The sequence below is a fragment of the Malassezia globosa genome, assembly GCF_000181695.2.
Source record: "Malassezia globosa CBS 7966 chromosome Unknown mgl_sf_3.1, whole genome shotgun sequence".
NCBI lineage: Eukaryota > Fungi > Basidiomycota > Malasseziomycetes > Malasseziales > Malasseziaceae > Malassezia > Malassezia globosa.
Window position 1 is genome coordinate 696150 of NW_001849871.1, and position 17382 is coordinate 713531.

At 53.2% G+C, this 17382-nt stretch overlaps 11 protein-coding genes across 11 annotated transcripts; 4 read left to right on the plus strand and 7 right to left on the minus strand.

Annotated features, from left to right (window-relative positions):
• Positions 1-252: 252 nt before the first annotated feature.
• Positions 253-2892, minus strand: MGL_1646 (uncharacterized protein; the record flags this gene model as incomplete). The annotated part of the gene is made up of 1 exon (XM_001731411.1): positions 253-2892. The coding sequence occupies one exon, from the start codon at positions 2890-2892 to the stop codon at positions 253-255; it is 2640 nt and encodes an 879-aa protein (XP_001731463.1).
• Positions 2893-3258: 366 nt separating this feature from the next.
• MGL_1647 (uncharacterized protein) lies at positions 3259-5835 on the minus strand (the record flags this gene model as incomplete). The annotated part of the gene is made up of 1 exon (XM_001731412.1): positions 3259-5835. One exon carries the CDS (start codon positions 5833-5835, stop codon positions 3259-3261), a length of 2577 nt encoding a protein of 858 aa, XP_001731464.1.
• Positions 5836-6220: 385 nt separating this feature from the next.
• MGL_1648 (uncharacterized protein) lies at positions 6221-8122 on the minus strand (the record flags this gene model as incomplete). The annotated part of the gene is made up of 1 exon (XM_001731413.1): positions 6221-8122. The coding sequence occupies one exon, from the start codon at positions 8120-8122 to the stop codon at positions 6221-6223; it is 1902 nt and encodes a 633-aa protein (XP_001731465.1).
• Positions 8123-8651: 529 nt separating this feature from the next.
• Positions 8652-9473, plus strand: MGL_1649 (uncharacterized protein; the record flags this gene model as incomplete). The annotated part of the gene is made up of 2 exons (XM_001731414.1): positions 8652-9375; positions 9439-9473. The coding sequence occupies 2 exons, from the start codon at positions 8652-8654 to the stop codon at positions 9471-9473; spliced, it is 759 nt and encodes a 252-aa protein (XP_001731466.1).
• Positions 9474-9478: 5 nt separating this feature from the next.
• MGL_1650 (uncharacterized protein) lies at positions 9479-10771 on the minus strand (the record flags this gene model as incomplete). Its single annotated transcript, XM_001731415.1, has 1 exon — positions 9479-10771. One exon carries the CDS (start codon positions 10769-10771, stop codon positions 9479-9481), a length of 1293 nt encoding a protein of 430 aa, XP_001731467.1.
• A 325-nt stretch (positions 10772-11096) lies between these two features.
• On the minus strand, positions 11097-11743 carry MGL_1651 (uncharacterized protein; the record flags this gene model as incomplete). The annotated part of the gene is made up of 4 exons (XM_001731416.1): positions 11097-11288; positions 11335-11487; positions 11625-11658; positions 11712-11743. The coding sequence occupies 4 exons, from the start codon at positions 11741-11743 to the stop codon at positions 11097-11099; spliced, it is 411 nt and encodes a 136-aa protein (XP_001731468.1).
• A 295-nt stretch (positions 11744-12038) lies between these two features.
• MGL_1652 (uncharacterized protein) lies at positions 12039-12470 on the plus strand (the record flags this gene model as incomplete). The annotated part of the gene is made up of 1 exon (XM_001731417.1): positions 12039-12470. The coding sequence occupies one exon, from the start codon at positions 12039-12041 to the stop codon at positions 12468-12470; it is 432 nt and encodes a 143-aa protein (XP_001731469.1).
• Positions 12471-12612: 142 nt separating this feature from the next.
• MGL_1653 (uncharacterized protein) lies at positions 12613-13140 on the minus strand (the record flags this gene model as incomplete). The annotated part of the gene is made up of 4 exons (XM_001731418.1): positions 12613-12624; positions 12863-12958; positions 12997-13028; positions 13059-13140. 4 exons carry the CDS (start codon positions 13138-13140, stop codon positions 12613-12615), a joined length of 222 nt encoding a protein of 73 aa, XP_001731470.1.
• A 355-nt stretch (positions 13141-13495) lies between these two features.
• On the plus strand, positions 13496-14513 carry MGL_1654 (uncharacterized protein; the record flags this gene model as incomplete). The annotated part of the gene is made up of 3 exons (XM_001731419.1): positions 13496-13688; positions 13733-13800; positions 13866-14513. 3 exons carry the CDS (start codon positions 13496-13498, stop codon positions 14511-14513), a joined length of 909 nt encoding a protein of 302 aa, XP_001731471.1.
• An 858-nt stretch (positions 14514-15371) lies between these two features.
• MGL_1655 (uncharacterized protein) lies at positions 15372-15758 on the plus strand (the record flags this gene model as incomplete). The annotated part of the gene is made up of 2 exons (XM_001731420.1): positions 15372-15678; positions 15709-15758. 2 exons carry the CDS (start codon positions 15372-15374, stop codon positions 15756-15758), a joined length of 357 nt encoding a protein of 118 aa, XP_001731472.1.
• Positions 15755-16825, minus strand: MGL_1656 (uncharacterized protein; the record flags this gene model as incomplete). Its single annotated transcript, XM_001731421.1, has 1 exon — positions 15755-16825. The coding sequence occupies one exon, from the start codon at positions 16823-16825 to the stop codon at positions 15755-15757; it is 1071 nt and encodes a 356-aa protein (XP_001731473.1).
• Between the last annotated feature and the right edge of the window lie 557 nt (positions 16826-17382).

Consider the following 17382-nt stretch of genomic DNA (forward strand, 5'->3'; position numbering starts at 1 on the left):
TGTGTGTGTATGTGATCGAAAATGTCCTAGTCTACAAAAATGAAAATAGAAACCCACCAAAGACCAATTGTGAAAAAGAAACAACAACGGTCTAACAGAGGCGGTGCAATGATGAGAATGAATGAGGATCCAGGGGCATATGGGTTGTAGAGAATAAAGTGCGACGGTGTGATATGATCTGGCTTGCCCCGACCCTGGCTTGGGCATCACAAAGCCTATCCGCGACACAAGCATGAGACTGCCGTAACGCAGCTATTGAGCAGGCGGCCCGAGCGAAAGCGGCGGCACATGGTCTTCTTCTCGAGACGCGTCTTGCGGTGTGCGCAATGTATTGGGAGAAAAGAGCGTCGTCTCGTGAGCGTAGGGAGTCATGAGGCCTCGGGGCTCGCACTGCTTTTGCTCGAGTGCCCGGAGCTCAAGCTGCGCACGGCAATCAAGCAACTCCAGCTCGAGCTGCTCGTTCTTCGACCGCAGTGCACGCACGTCATCCATCGACACCTGAGGCGTCGACAGAGCGCGCAGCCTCTGTTCCTCGAGCGCTTGGACACGCTCATGTTGCTGCAAGAGCTTAGTTCGAAGAGCATGCAAATCGCGCTGTAGCTGCTCGTTTTCAAACGAAAGGGATTCGGCAAGCTGACTGTGCTGCCGAGCGCTGCGCTCACTGTTCACGACAGCCAGTTCCATCCCGCGGAAACGAAGAAGTAGCTTGTTCATTTCCTCCCGCTGTTGGTCCAGGATCGTCAGCTTGTCTTCCCATTCACTCAAGCTCCCTTCCAGACGATGGACAGACGCGTCATATCGTTGCAAACGAGCGAGTTTCGGCGCAGCCATCGCAAGGTCAGATTGCGCAGTAAAGAGCCGTGCGCCCATACTGGAAATGACGTCCGCTTGCGACTTGGTCATTCTGCGCGCCTGCTCGAGCTCGCGCTCCAAATTCTGCACACGCACTGTCCATGCGCGGCGTTCATCTCGGTACGAATTCAGCTTCGCGTTCAGCTCGCGCTCCCACTGCATGTGACGCGCATTGGCTGCTTGCATCTCGGCACGCTGCCGATCAAAGCGCGCATTGATACCTTGCAATTGCGCACGAAGCGTGCGGATAGTGTGTTGCAGATGCTGGTGCTCCGCCTCGCTGGCGGTATCGGTGATGCGATCACGGTGCAGGTGCCCGATGTGCATGAGCAGCTGCTCCTTCATGTACAGTTCGAAGCGGAGCTCGTTTTGAACGAGCAGGACGTCATAGGGAGTAGATGGCAACTCCGCTGTGATCGGCAGCGGTGGCTCACGCTCGTTGTCGTGCTGTGTAGGCGGCGGCGCATACAGCCGAAGGCATCGAGCAGTGAGATCGGACACATCCTGACTCTGCCACGTGCGAGACCGCTGTTCGCTCGACGCGTCGTACATCGCGAGGCTGGGATGCACGAAATGACACTGCAGCAAGGCCAAGCTGTGCGACTGCACTTTGGACGTCAGCGCCGCGTCGTCCCACGCCTCTGGATCACCGAGCTGCGCGAGACAGGAGGCTGGCGAGCGGAGGAAGAACAGAAATTGACATGGAAAGAGCCCATAGATCATGGTGAAGAGCAAACGCACATGACGTGACGTATCGCTGCAGGCTGTAGATGCAGATGACAGACACATGATCACATGCGCATACACACGCAGCAAGTGAGCAAGGCCACCGGCGCCGTTCCGTGCAAGCCATGCGGGTATGTGAGGTAAAATCATCACAAGGCACTTGATGCCGAGGTGCAGACACGCTGGAGAATCCAGTTCCATAAGTGTTGTGAAGAGCTTGTCCATCAGGTGCGTCGATGTGATGTGGTAGATGTGCATAGAATGGTGCTGGACAAAACGGATCAGTGCATTCAAGATGCCCACGCGTGTGGGCGAAAGGGTCGTGGCAACATGGTGCAGGAACGGCATGGGCCGTGACTCACTGTACAGCGACAGGATAGCATCCAAGTGATGCAAGGCCGGCGCTATGGTCGCCCCTTGGTGCGCGGGTCGATCAGCAAACAAGTCAAAGACAAGTTGAGTGAATTTCATAGCCTCTGCAGCCTGGTGCGACACAGCCACGGAGGCCGTCGGTGCTGTTGTGGACGGCGTGGGTGTGGTGGACGTTGTGGCGGCCGTAGAAGCTGCGGATGACAAGGACGCAGTGGCCGCCGTGAATGCAGCGGACGCGCTCGAAAGTATGGGCTTTGATGACGACGCAATCGCGGCGAGAGACGCTGGTTTCTCACTGGACACAGAGACACTTGCACCGCTAGTCTTGTCAAGACCGGCCTCTGGATTGCCATGTGCGCCGGTGGCTGCATGAAGTTTTGTGCCCGGCGTCGCATGGCTAACTTTAGCATGCATACTAGCATGTGCGTTTGTGAGGACTTCCTCATACATAGACATGGGAACACTGCGCATCACAAACACACACAGCCGGTTCACCCGTGCAGCGTCCGCCGCACTCAGGAGCTCTAGCGCCAGCGCTGGCCACAAGAGTGCGTCTGGCCAGTACGCCATAAGACGTGCTGGGCCCAAGAGAAGTGCCGATGCTTCGAGTGTCTGCAGCATGAGCGCATGTAAGGCCACAGACTTGTCGGTGATGTTCGCCCAAAGTTCCATCAGATCAGACTGGAATCGATCTGCTACCGCTTCACAAGCCGTCGACCGACTCGGCGCATCTACGCTCACGTCAACATCTAGGCCCTCATCGTGTAGGCGGAGCTCGGTCAGCAGCGCATGGATCGCTGGCATGGCAGGCGCCGCACCATCAATCGCACCCTTCTCAACAAGCGCATACACCTGCTGCGTCGCTTCTTTCAGGAGTGAGATGGTCGCACGCGGTGCATTGATCTGATACGCAGACTGACTCGTGAAGGAAGGAGGCGGCATGCCCGCGAATAGAACGGCACGACAGAGTCGTAGCCTCAGATGTAGTTCGTCGTCGCTCTGCCTGCAACGATCCAAGCCCACGTTCCAAGTTATCGGCCCCTCCCCTCTGAGGGGGTGATGTGGACGTGTACTTCTGAGGGTGCATTGCATCACGTGACGTACACCCTCTGAGCGTGGATGAGAGAGACTGGCAGCAAGAAGGTGATTTGTGTGTGTGTGCGTGAGTCTGCTGTGCGTTGCGCCACATGCGCGCGTACGTGGCACAGAGCTCGCTCGCCCACACATGGGCCCGGGGGAATGACAACGGCTTGCACAGTACCACGAATGTGACTTGAGGGCCCATTGCTGAGGCCGGGTGCTTCACTACTATGACTTTGACTTGCCTACGTCTTCCTTGAGCGAGACGATACGGTTCAGCACAAGATCGTCTGGGGACTCGTCTTCGCGATCGCCAAACAGGGACATGGAGCTGTCGCTGTCGACAGCAAAGTAGCCCACACGCATAGCTTGGAATCGGATGCATTCTTTGCCATAGGTGTGCGACTCGGTCGACTGGATCGCATTGGTATCCCTTGCTTCGTGTGCGCGGTCCTTGCCGAGGGCCTCTTCGGTCTGCTTCACAGCTTGCTTGACACGTTCTTCGGCCTCGCGCTTAGCCGTTTCGAGAGACATACGCGCAACTTGGTAGAAGCCTACCTCGATCATGGCGCCATGCAAGATTTCGCGGCTGCGTGGATTGATAAAGTCGACAAAGTTGTCGTGCGCCGCGGGGTTTTCACAGGTGAAGAGCGAGTTGAACAGCCGCGCTTCCCGTACATGTACGGGGCTCTTTGATGGTGCGTGCTCTGCGACCCAGTGGATGTACGTTTTCGGCACGACAGGCGTTGGGCCCTGCTCGTAGCGACACACAAGCTCGACGACATGGCCAGCCTCATTCGTGCGGACCGACGTGCATGTGATCGGATGCGGCACTTGGTACAGACCCACACTCTTGCCCGGTGCAAGGCGGAAGTAATCAGGCGCATCCTGCATGCGAAAATCAGATGCGTCAATGTACACGGTTTTCGTGAACGGCGCAGACACTTGGCCCATGTCGGGCACCTTGGGATGCAGTGGCTTTGTGACATGAAGAACAAAATCGTCTGGCAAGTTCTCAATCACGACCTTGAGTGGCTCAATCACCATCATGAGACGAGGTGTATTCATTTCCAGGTACTGCCGCACCGTCTGGTCGAAGCGGTTGATCTGGATCGTCGAGTTGTTCGTCGTAACGCCCAGCTGACTCACAAACGACAGAATGGCCCCAGGCGGTACACCACGTCGGCGCAGACCAATCAGCGTGTACATACGTGGATCGTCCCAACCATCGACGAAGCCCTCATTCACAAGCTTCAGCATCTTGCGCTTCGACATGACGGTGCCCTCCATCGATAAACGACCATATTCGTACTGGCGTGGCTTGTATACCTCAAGCGCGTCACACAGCCACTCGTACGACTCGCGCGACAGGATAAACTCTGTCGTACAGAGCGAGTGTGATATATTCTCGAAACTGTCGACAAGACAGTGAGTAAAGTCGTACGTAGGATACATGCACCACTTTGAGCCTGTGCGGTGGTGGGGTGCATCCAACACACGGTATGCAATTAGGTCCCACATCTGCGGGTTTCCACTGCCAAGAATGTCCTGCTTCATGCGCAACGTGGCTTCGCCAGGCTTGTACTTGCCGTTCTTCATGTCGTCGAACGCCTGGAGCGACTCTTCGATGGGACGATGACGCCAGCGACTCTCTTTCCGCTCTCCCTTGTCAGGCCCGCCACGTCCTTCACGGATCTCCTCCGGCGTTGAGTGGTCCACATACGCAAGCCCGCGGCGAATCAGATCGACAGCCAGTTCATATAGTCGGTCAAAGTAGTCTGATGAATATGTCACTTTGAATGGCTCAAAGCCAAGCCAGCGGACGGTCTCAAGGATACTCACAAAGTACTTTTCCTCCTCTGCAGCGGGATTCGTGTCGTCGAACCGCAAGTAGCACAGACCCTTGTGGAAGCGAGCAAAACCAAAGTTGACCGCAATGGCTTTTGAATGCCCAATATGCAGGTATCCATTGGGCTCGGGCGGGAATCGCGTCATCACTGAGCCGTTGGTCGCCTTCAAGTGCTCGTCACGCAGACGTGGAAGCTTTTGTGGATTTTCGCCTGGCTTGTGCAGCGATGCGAGAAAGCCCTCCTCAAACATGGCATCAGGACGCACTGTCTCTTCCTTTTTGGACTTTCTCTCGCCCTTCGACGTGGACGACGGCGTCGCATTGGTCGATTTCGTCGCTGCGGACGCGGCACCACCGCCCTTCTTTTTCGACGCAGCCGCAGCCGAGCGCGGGCCAAACTGCGCTGTGAGTTCCTGTTCCACGGCATTCTTGATATCAGCTGCATTCGCCCAGCGCAACGTGGGCTCTGCACGCACGGCCGCCATGATCGACGACATCTTCGGCCAGCCGGCCGCCTCCGCTATATCCGCGTGGTGCGATTGCATGTAGTTTCGCACCACATTGTGGCACATATCAGGTGTGATTACAACACCAACGCCACATTGCGAGTCGAATGTGGCGTCATCGATCGCGTCGACAGACGCTGCGTATTTGCACGCAGTTTGAATCTGGTCTGTCGACACAAGATCCTTTTTCAAGACGCGCTGGACGATGTAGTCAAGTTTGGCCTCCGGCAGCTCAGCGCCACTTGATGCAGCCACTACCACAGCTGATCCTGTTTTGGCATCCAGCCCTTGCCTATCGAGCTGCAAGGCCGTAATGGTGTGCTCAAGAGCGCGTGCATATTTGGGGTTCTTGATGGTATCAGCCGCACGCTGGCCCGTCAACGATATAGTAGCAAACAGTTCGATGAGCCGCGCCACTTGCGGATCATTGGTGTCCAGCTTCGGCGCCATGACAAAAGACGTGGGCTAATCGATCAATTCGAAAGTGTCTCGCTCTCTCTCTCTCTTTCTCACTAGAGATGAGGTTCTCACACGTACATCAGGCACACACTCTCTTTGTGGCTGAGGCTGAAGCCACGAGTCACGTGGCAACGAAGCGGCTCCGGAAGGGGTCCCAATCACCGACATATTGGTGCCGTTCAACACTCTTGCACGGAGTATAGGGACTTTATTACAAGCCTTTTGGCTTCAAAGTATGCTGTTTTTTCATTTTTTGAGCCAAAAACCTAGGCAGAGAAAGAAAGTAGGCTTTCAGATTGGGCTCGCATTCCGACCATCGTCCTGTTTTCCACAGAGCTGTGCTCTACAACGTCTCTTCAGTTGTATCCACGATCTTTTAGTCTACACGAATATGACGGTACATGCGCTGCACACAAATGTAGCATGTGATAAAGCCCACAAAGCCAAAGAGCAAAAAGTCCAGCGTAGAAATCATCAGCAAATAGCCAATAAATAGGAACTTGCTCGACAAGTCTGGCAGATTGAGCCGCGTAATGCAAAAGAACAAACCATACATAAACAACCAGAAAGCACTGGCACCACCCGTGATAAACGAGCGCCACTGCCATCGATAGTCTTCTGCACAAAGATGACAGTACAGGTTAAGAATACTTACGGTGGCCGTCGTCAGAACCGTGACCACGAATGTGAGAGACAGAAAACCAAATGCGTAGTATACTCGGTTGCCAAAGAGCGAATTAATGATGAAGAAGAGTTCCAGCCAGGCAGCACCAAACGGAAGAAGACCGCTAAGCATTGCAGACGGCCAGAGGCGCAAGTACCATGGTGCGGGCGGAATCTGCCGAGGAATCTGGTTCACACGCAATGGGTGCTCGAAACCCCCGGCCTTCAGACCAAAGTACGAACCGATGAGAGATAAGGGCACATGAATCAGGAACCATAGCGCAACAAGAGCAAGCAGCGTGCCGAACGGCACAGCGCCCGAAGAGTGGTTCAGCACAAGCACAAAGTTGAGCAGGTTCATCAGTGCAAAGACGGCCGTCGGCAGAAGCACGGCTGATAGGAACATGTTGCGACGCCAAAGAGCGCCATCGAAGCTTGCATACACACGTGCACTGACGTAGCCGCCCAAACAGCCGAAAAGGGTGTAAGTGACAATCATGATGGTACCAAGAGAGCCACGATTCGATGGATTCAGGAACCCGAGCAGCGCAAACAACAGCGTTACAGAGGCCATGGCACCGAGCTGAGCACCCGAGCCTGCCATGACACTCAGCATCATCGACGAAGCCGGTGGGCGGAACACTTCGCCATGCACGAGTTTCCATCCAAAGTCTTCTTGAATATCTTCAGCCAGATCAATAGCATTGTACCGATAGATATCTCGGCGCATAGAGCGTGCCATGATGATTGTTACAATCACACAGAGCAGTGCGACAATGGCCGTGGAATTCAGCAGCGAGTACCAATGGATGCGCGGATCCACTACATGCAGATACGCGTCCCATCGCGTTGCCCATGGCGTGTTGCTCCGTGTCCACACAACACTGTATGTGTAAACGACGGGTGTTGTGGCGTTGGGATTGAGGAACATAGGCTCGTTCACATCACAGCGTGGCTCGGCACCCGCGTTCCCTGCAGGCAACGACGAAAGAGACATGGGACGCACGTTCACACCCACTACTCGATACTCATTCGGAGAGCGCTCGTGATACGAAATATTCAGCTGGTAGTGATTGTAGAGTGCGGGCGTCTTGAGTCGGTGACCCTGAGCATCCAGGATCGTGCCGAGCACGAACCCAACAGAATTAGCTCGGAGCGATTGTTCTGCATTGGTTGCAAGATCAATATCAGCAGCCGGGAGGCCATCGACCATCCAATTGACGGCATAACGCTCAAATATCCGCTTGTTGATAAAGTCGGCCTGCTCCGGTGTTGCTTGTGTCTTGCAGATCGGAACACACGATTTGGCTTGCAGCATGTCGACAGCCAAGGGACTGTTGTAGATTCGGTCGCCGAACAGGATGCTTCCGAGACTGCCACGCTCTGCCTTTATGCCCGATGATGGTCGACAGAACCCAAGGCGCTCATCATAATAGTCGTAGCTCACAAGCCCATGCACAGGCGTTGCTCCGGCCATGGGCTGCAGCGCGTTCACATGCACAGGCACTGATTGTCCATTGGCATATGATCTTGGCGCGCTACCAGGTAGGTACCATGCATTCACGCCCCATGCAAGCGACAGGGCACATGCACACGCACACAGCAGCAATCGCATCAATTGCCACGATGCGCCAGATGAATCTGGTGTATCGAGACGCTCTATCTACTCTCTCTGCCTCTCTCGTGACGCGTGACCAGACACGAATGCCCTGTTGCTATTTAGCTCCACACTCCCCGCCAGAGCGCCTGGGCATGGCCATACGAATTCGCAAGCAAAAAAATGGCTGAGGCACACACCTTTGCACCCTTAACTGACCCCATTCCACAGGGAAAGGTGGCAAGGTGCATCTTTGAGGCACGTGACGTGTTCATGTGGATGCGCGCCGGGGCCACACATGCACGTCTGGCGATAAGTGTGGAGGCAACAAAAGCAGTGGCAGTGGCACTGGCACCGGCATTGGCATTGGACTCGCGGTCCATCTGCCTGTGGAGAAAAAAGGCCAAGCTAAAGAACAGTGGGGATGATGGAATCGTGCGCGTCAACGAGAGACATCAATCAGTTCAGTAGCGCAACGTCATCCTGCTTACCTCGAAGCGCGTGGTTTTGATAGACATATTCGTCATCGTGTACGAAATTTAGCACGATGGCATTGCACGCTTACTCGCTATGGATCTTTGATCGGCATTGCGATGTGATTTACCACCAGGATTGGTCTCATCTTCACCAGCGACTCAATGCCACAGCGTCAAGCGCCTCATCATTAACCTCGTCACTTTCCTCGACCCTGCAACTTGTCGGTGGTGGTAGCAGTGAGGCGGACAAGTCCGGTCCTCATACCGCACCCAAACGCGCACGTGGCGAAACGATGGATGGAGTGACGCGGTCCGTTAACGCGGCAAACGACGATGCTGCTATCGATCCACGTCTCTTACCATTCGATGAGGAAGCAAAGCTGATTTACGGTCTCGTATATTCACTGCGAAATCTTGCTCGAAAACTGGGTGGATCCCAGGAGACATTTCACAATATATCGACCACTACCTATTCCCTCACTCATATGCAGACGCCCAGCATGTATACATTTGTGCTGATCACTGATCCACCACCGCGTGTGTCGGACAAAAGCGCATTCTTCGGTACGCCAGGTACGACTACAATCCCTGGCACAAATGGCATGAATCTACGCGGCGTCTTACGCGAGCTGTGGCGCGGACCGTGGGTCCAATTTGGCGCACATCATCCTCTCGTCGGTGCCACGGAACGGGACGCATTTGGCGTGCAGACGCCGTCCAGTTCCAGCACATCCAGTCACATCCAGCGCAAGCGCGGTATTGATAATGATGCTCTCCGTAAGAGCATTGAGCGTTGTACGTACTGCACCCTTTACTTCCTCCTCGCCGTCTTTAGGACAAAACTGACCATATCGCTAGTATTGGCGCAGTACAAACTCCTCCCTACATTATAGTGCATCTACTTTGTGTGCACAGGCATGCCATCCGCAGACAAAAGCGACTCAGGTCCCTGACCATGTTCCAGTACGCGCGGGCCGTCACCAACACGAGTGTGAATCAAGCGTCGCACACTGCCGGCGGGGTGCACTGGCACAACGTCAGGGCGGAAGGTCGCGGGCAACGAGGACGGCAGCGGCAGTGATAATGAGGATGATGAAAGGGATGATGCTGGGGCCTCTGATGCATCATTAGCAGCCCCCTGCAAACGGTCATCCATTGTGGCCCCCGGGAAATAGTGCTGCACGACTTGCCTAACACATGACATGTCCTTTTCACGCACGTACAGTACGGCGTTCGGCCCTGCATCGAATGTGTACGCGGCAATTGGGTCTTCGCCCGCTTCTGCACGCGCACGATTCAGTTCTTCCACAACATGCACAATAGCTCGAGACGTATCATTCATGTAGAAGATGGGCGGCGTCGTATCCAGGCAGCAGGCGTGGAAATTATTAGAGTCCGCGGTCGTGAGCTGAGTGAAAGCAGCAAAGTCCCGCTTTTGGATCGCCTCATTCATCTGCTGCATGCGTTCAGGAACCACATGCTTGATTCGATGCTGAAGAAGCGGCGAAGTCTCGACTGTGTTTTGCATTCCGACCGTTGATGAAGTGCCTTTCTTTGCATCATTCACGACACAGATCAATACATGGAGATCCGGCCAATGCTCGCGCTCAGCGATAGGTATAGCGAATGAGTCAGAACCGTCATCAGCAGTGCCCATCTGCCAAGCAACAAAACCACCCAACACGGAACGGCACGCCGAGCCACTGCCGCGACGTGCGATGATCGAGAGCTGTGAGCTTGTCATCACAGCGCGCAGCCCATAAAGTTCAGCAACAGACACAGCGAGCGCGGCAAATCCTGAGGCGGACGATGCTAGTCCTGCAGCAGTAGGGAAGTTGTTCTCAGAACAAAGCCGTAGTCCCCACTTGGACAGCGGAGGCAGGGAGCGATCCTTAGCTTCGAGCTCGGCGCGTAATTTGCGCATCTCACACAGGCACGCATCCAGACGTCCGCCAGGCTTGATGCTCTCCTCCGCCCCGTTCAGCCAGAGCTTGTCCTGACGAGTGCCAGCCTCGTCTGTGCCAAAAGATGCATCAGCACGTGCAGTTGTCACTGTGCGCAAGTGGTCCTGATCCAACGTCACACTCAAACTGTCATTTGTTGGTAGTACGAGCTTCGTGTCCCGCTTTCCCCAATACTTGATCACAGCTATGTTCACAGGCGCCGTACAAGTAGCCTGATACACGCTCATTGTGGCTGCTGTAGGAGATGAAGGGGAAACGCGTATGGATCGCCAATGGACACACGTGGCCATGCGGTCGACCCAGAAGTCACATTCCATAGATCCCCAACGCCACCAAGACTACCTCATCAAGACTAGCAAGCACATTTCCCAACCCCGCCCCCCCCCACCTTTCACAAACATTCCTTTTTGCTCATGCCTCATCTTGTCACACGCATCATCGGTATGCTGCTATTTTTGAGCTACGACTGATGCTGTACATCATCAGTGCGAGCTGAGCTACGTCATGCAACTCCATCCAAGCTAGGAGAAAAGACCAAAAAGTACAATGCACTTAGAAACGAAGAGGGGTGAAGAACCACCGGTTCTTGCCGCTCTGGTAGCGCTCTTCAAACAGCTTCTTAATCGCCTTCTTAGCCTCTTCACGTTGCGACACCTCCTTGAATGTGTCGTTCGAGACTGTGCTCTTCAGGCCCTCAAGGTCAAGCGCGTAGCGCGTAGGGAACAAGTGGTTGTAGTTGATGACCTGTTGTAAGTATATTATGCTTTGAGTTTCGCTACGATATACATACCTTGATGAAAGGCTTGATCTTGCTGCGGCGAGCGATCTTCTTCGAGCTCATCGACTTCGTCACCTTGAGTGGGTAGCGCTCAATACCAGCGGCAACCACATAAGGGAAGCCGTGCTCCTTGGTTCCCTCGTCCTGCTGCTTGATAACGACGACCTATCTCATGTTAGCATTGCTGGATTGTTCCATAAAGACTTCTAGCTGTGCGTATGCAGCGATTATGCAACGTCGAAACCGCCGACGTCATGATCACCACTTCGCAACTGGAAGTCGCCATTCTTTGCTTCACACACCTTCTTACCAGCGTGGCGGCCTTGGAGCACAACACTGTAGGCATTCGTTAGTACACGGCACAGCGCATTTCACTTGTCGACACATACGCAACCTTCCCGGGCTTGTAGATCTTCGGCATGGTGACGTGCTAACTTGACGAAGCGCAGAGAGAAAGGTCGAGTCTTTCGAGTGGACTTACTCACGCTGCCTGACGGTCGCAGGACGCACACCGTTCGGAGTGAGGTCACGTGTTTATGAACGTGTAGTTTATCACGTGAAACAAGGTCGGCTGTCCGGCTGGGCGAGCCTCAGCACCAAAAAATGTCGCAGGGGCGCCACACATCGACTCTTCTCAACCAAGCACAAGGTACGTGTCATAGCATTCCACGTTGTGAGTGCATCGGCAAGCTAACACGATCTAGGCACCACACAGTATGGCCAAGCCTAGGGGTCTCTATACAGCTCGCAAGCAGGTCGCGGACCGTCGTGACAACCGCTGGAGTGACGCTCACTTCAAAAAGCGCACCCTCGGCAACTTCTACAAGACCTCGCCCACTGGTGGCTCTTCTCAAGCTAAGGGTATTGTGCTTGAGAAGATCGGTGTCGAGGCCAAGCAGCCTAACTCGGCCATTCGAAAGTGTGTCCGTGTGCAGCTGATCAAGAACGGTAAGAAGGTTTCTGCCTTCGTGCCGTTCGACGGTTGTCTTAACTTTGTTGACGAGAACGACGAAGTCCTGATCGAAGGTTTCGGTCGTAAGGGTAAGGCGAAGGGTGATATTCCCGGTGTGCGTTTCAAGGTCGTCAAGGTCTCTGGCTGTGGTCTTGCTGCCCTCTTCAGGGAGAAGAAGGAGAAGCCCCGTTCGTAAATTCGTGCAGTATATTTCGCCAGCTGGACTTGGAATCGCAGCAAGAGTATTTCCACCTTCGCATGAGTGTTTTTTTTCTATCTTGGGCATTGCCCAACACTCTTGGTCTGTATTTCCCAGCATATATGATGCCCTCAAGAGTCTATACGAGTCTCTACCAAAAAAATAAAATTTATGTATCTCTTGCCTATAAGCCTGTCAAAAGTTTGTCTGCGAGTTCAGAATGTAGTTAGGAGTATTGAACATTCCGAACCAGCAGGAGGAGTCTCTATATAGTTCGGAGGAGTCGGCAAAGCGCCTTGGTGCTGACTCTCGGACTCACTTGAGCCAGTTGGCCTTGGCCGTATCTTGATGAGCGGCAAGCTATGTTTTAGCTTCGGCAGAAGACGTACCTTTGATTGTTCCTCCTTCACTTTTGCACTTCTTTCAGAATCGGCCTGGGATGACCGTTGTGCATCGACACGCCTTTTGAGGTCTGGCGACAGACTCTGTCATGAATTAGGACGAATGCGTCGTTCAAACGTACATCATATAGCTGTTGTTCATTTGGCGTAGCCGCTACTGTCAGCACATTTCATACGCGCGTACTCTTCAAGAGTAAGTATCCGAATCCAATCACAACCGAGCCTCCCGTAATGGCTCGTGCCCAGTTTGCCGGTCCACCAGCCATAATATATGTACAATTAGGATGGAGGTAACTCGAATCTTTTCGCTGACATTCCAGCACACCAACTGCCAAAATAATTGATATTAATTTTTTTCAATGGCGCATAGTTGGCGAGCTATTGAACCATCTTAGATGCTATTCAATCTATCTTCGTACATGGAATGGCTATGCTTCGTCCATGCACACATACGCTCAGTGTTCAATGTCGTTTTGCACACTGATCTGACGGATGGAACTTTGCGTATCCGTCAACACATGAGAAAGCCACGCAGGGTTCAGCTCACTGTCACGTGCGTTCAACTTTTTTCTCCTCGACGCACAGCTAATCGCTACGTTCGTGCATTTCAACTGCTTGAGCATGTCGACGGTGTACAATACAGCGTTAAAGAGAGAAGCAGCGGCGGGGAAGAAGCGCGAATCTGAGGAACAAAACGATGTTCAGCTTAGGCGCAACAAGCAACGGGTCCTGATGCTGCCATCGCGTGGCATTACAGCACGTATGCGTCATTTGATCAATGATCTTGAAGCGCTACTACCACATGCGAAAAAAGGTACGCACATATATATGGAAAGAGACTCATACATTTTTAATTAGACTCAAAACTCGACTCCAAGTCTGATCTATCGGTCTTGAACGAACTTGCCGACTTGAACAACTGCAATGTACGTAAGGGGGAAAAAAAGATAGGATGCATAAAGGTTGAGCTTATTTGCTTACAACCCGGCAGAACTGCATGTACTTCGAGGCTCGAAGACACGAGGATTTGTATTTATGGCTCTCAAAGACCCCCAATGGCCCTTCTGCAAAACTCCTAGTGCAAAATGTGCATACTATGGATGAACTGAAAATGACAGGCAACTGCTTGAAAGGCTCGCGCCATATCCTGAGCTTTGACAAGGGCTTTGATGCCGAGCCTCACTGGACATTAATGCGCGAGATGCTTACGCAGATCTTCGGCGTACCACGAACAGCACGGCGGGCGAAGCCGTTTGTCGACCATATTTTGTCGTTCAGTATCCTAGATAACAAAATATGGTTCCGCAACTACCAGATTATCGAAAAAGACCCAGGTGCAATCGCAGCGGCTGAGGCACAAGGAACAGACCCTAAAAAGGCGCAGACAGAGCCTACACTTGTGGAAATTGGCCCGCGCATGGTCATGACGCCGATCCGCATCTTTGAAGGCAGCTTCGGTGGACCAACGCTCTTTGACAATCCCGAGTTTATCTCGCCTAATGCTGTGCGGCATGCGATGCGTCGTGGTAAAGGCGAGGAGTACAAGACCAGGGTGTTGCAAGCAGAGAATTTGCGCATGAAGCGTGACAAGTATAAGGGAGAAGAGAGCGAGCTGAGTCGTGCTAACGTTTTTTCATAGTGCTACTGTACATGCTCCGTATGTTTCTATACACGTTTCTTCTTGCTGATGAGGACAACTCGTTTCTTGGGAGCGTCAGGCCTATCGCCGGACTGGCTCTTGGTCTTTCGGCCCGTCAACATCTCTTGTTCGTCAGCATCCAAAAGAGACATGTCAATGCCAGGTATCGGGTGTGTAGTTGGCTCAATGTGAAAGGCAGTGTGTAGTGTTTCGGAATCGAGTGGGAGAATAGGTGTGTACGTGTACTCCGGCTTCATTAAAATATGGGTCAATTCGTTATGACAGTTCGAGGAATTCGTGCGCTTCGGCACACGCACTCTACCTTGCACGTCCGGCACATAATGCATGAATGTCTTGGGCATAACATTTCGTTTCGCATTAGCGGCAGTTTTTTCCGCCTCCGATGCGTGAGGTCCAAGCACCGGCCGCAGGTACGGACGCACAGCACGATCGTATAGCGGCATAAGCTCAAAGAGGGTTAGCATGTCTTGTGTGCCATTTAGATGAAAGGGCTCGAGATCCCGTGGAGCTCGGATCGGTGCCGGAATGTAAGTTTCTGATGTTGTGGAAGGCGTAGGGGCCGTGTTGGCTGACGTTGCATGTAGCGATGATGACATGAAATGGTGTTGATGAGCCAGAGCCAGAGCCAGAGTGGGGAAGGTGTGGATGGATTTCGATGTGTGGACGAATTGGTGGCCAATTTTTCGTAACTGGAGAAACGATTCGAAATTGGCGGCGCACGTCGCAACCCCACAGCTTGTCACCACTTGTCTGCCCTGGTATTATGGAAGCACTCGGTAGGTAGCAGCTCAACAGTCTGACGCAGTACCCCCTCATATTTTGCCCAAATGGCTTCTCATGGTCGGCATGGTAGCAGCCATGAATGGGATCCAGAATGTTTTCAAGCCTGCATTCAGTAGAAAGGTGTATGCATCGACCGAGGGCATTCGTCAAGCGACCCCGCTGGCTGCGCGTCTGTTTGGAATTTGGAACTTGACGTCGGCTATGTTGCGCGTATACGCTGCATACCACATGAGCGAGCGTGGTGCCTATCTCATGTGTCTGGGTACATTTGTCATTGCATGCCTGCACTTTGTGAGTGAAATGCTCTTCTTCAACACACTTGCCATGGTGCCAGGCTCCATTAGTCCCATTTTTGTCGCTTGTACGTGGATAAGGTCGATTGACTTTGCAGCTGGTTCGATCATTGCTATGATTTTGCAGTATTCATACTATGTAGGTTAAGCGTCAAGTGGCATGATGGGCGGGATCGGACCAACAGGCACGATGCTGGTTGGGTTGATGTTCACATGGCTGCTATAGTAATGCACTTTGATACTTTCGAAGCAAGTAGTTTCCTTGAAGGCGGGGATTGTCCAGTACATCTCACGAAGCCAGCGGTGCAGATTCGGTAGTCCGCCACCGCGAATTTGCTGGATATTGCATTTGAAATGGCCATGGTACACCGGATCGAAACGGACAATCGTCGTAAACAGGCGAATGTCCGCTTCCGTCAGGCGGTCGCCCATCACAAACTTTTTATTTCCAATTTCCTTGTCGACACGTTCGAGACTTTCGAAGAGTGGGATTACCGCCTCTTGGTATGCGTCCATACTGGAGGCAAATCCACTGCGGTAGACCCCATTGTTGATATTTGGAAGAACCCACTCATGAAATGCATCGATATCCTTGCGTAGATCTTCCGGATAATACGTGACGCCGCGCACCTCCTCCGGGAGAAAGTCATCGAACGCCGTATTCAGGCAGCGAATCAATTCCGAGGACTCGTTATTGACAATTGTATTGAGCTTGTTGTCCCACAAAACGGGCACTGTCGGCCGCTTCGCGTACGATGGATCCGCCTCGAGGTAAAATTCACGGAGGAATCGCTTCGATTCATGCCCAGGAATGTTGTTGCCCGTTCCATGCACATTAGGTCGATCGACGTTTAGATGCGCGACGCTCCAGCCCTCTCGCCCAAGAAATGTGTCAACGATAGTGAGTGGGAGCAAGTTCTCTACCTCATGCATGCGCTTCAGGTGGCGTACAATCAAAGCACGATGCGCCCATGGGCAGGCGAGGGAAACGATAAGCTTGTAGCGACCTACTTCCGGCTCAAACTTTGTGCCCTTAGCAACATGGTGTAAGAAGTCGGACGTTTGCCGATGATAGCGACCATCTTCGCTCGCAAAGTTGGGCGAGGATTCTGGAAGCTTGGTCGGAGGCATTGCAGAAAAGGTTCGGCTTGTGCAAACTATCGGGAGGCGAAAAATGGTTTGGCGTGCGAGCAGCAATGGGCTGATAGTAAGCATCCAAGAGTGTGGACGGCTTGAGGGGGCGGCGGCGGGGGCTCTTTCAACCGGCCCGTGCATCGCCTCCGCATCTCCCGCCCTCCAGTCTGTCGGGCTTTGGCTGCGTGTCTTCTTGCACTGGACGCAAATTTGCTTTCTCGCATGTCGTTTTGCTAATGACACCCTCCACTATGAACAAGCACGTAAAGATCGTGCTGGAGTTCGATGCGCAATGAAAGGACATGTGAAATGGGATTGGTAGTGTGTCGGAGCACGCGTTGATGTGCTGTTTGCCTGGCGCTTTCGTCTGATGCATATTGCTGAATGGAACATCCAACATAGCGCTCGGCGGCTTGGCCGGTAGCGACGATCGGAAGCGTGTCAACATGGCGTGCACTGCGTCGAGTGGTAGAAGCGTCGCACACGTCACAAACGTGCAAGATTAGATGCAGCACTGTATCTAGACACTTGCCATCTTCGTCTGCACATGAGGTACAAAATGCAAAAGACAAGGGCAAGCTGCATACACGTGGATACTTGTTAGCTTCACATAGATGCTTTCGTAACACATACATCTT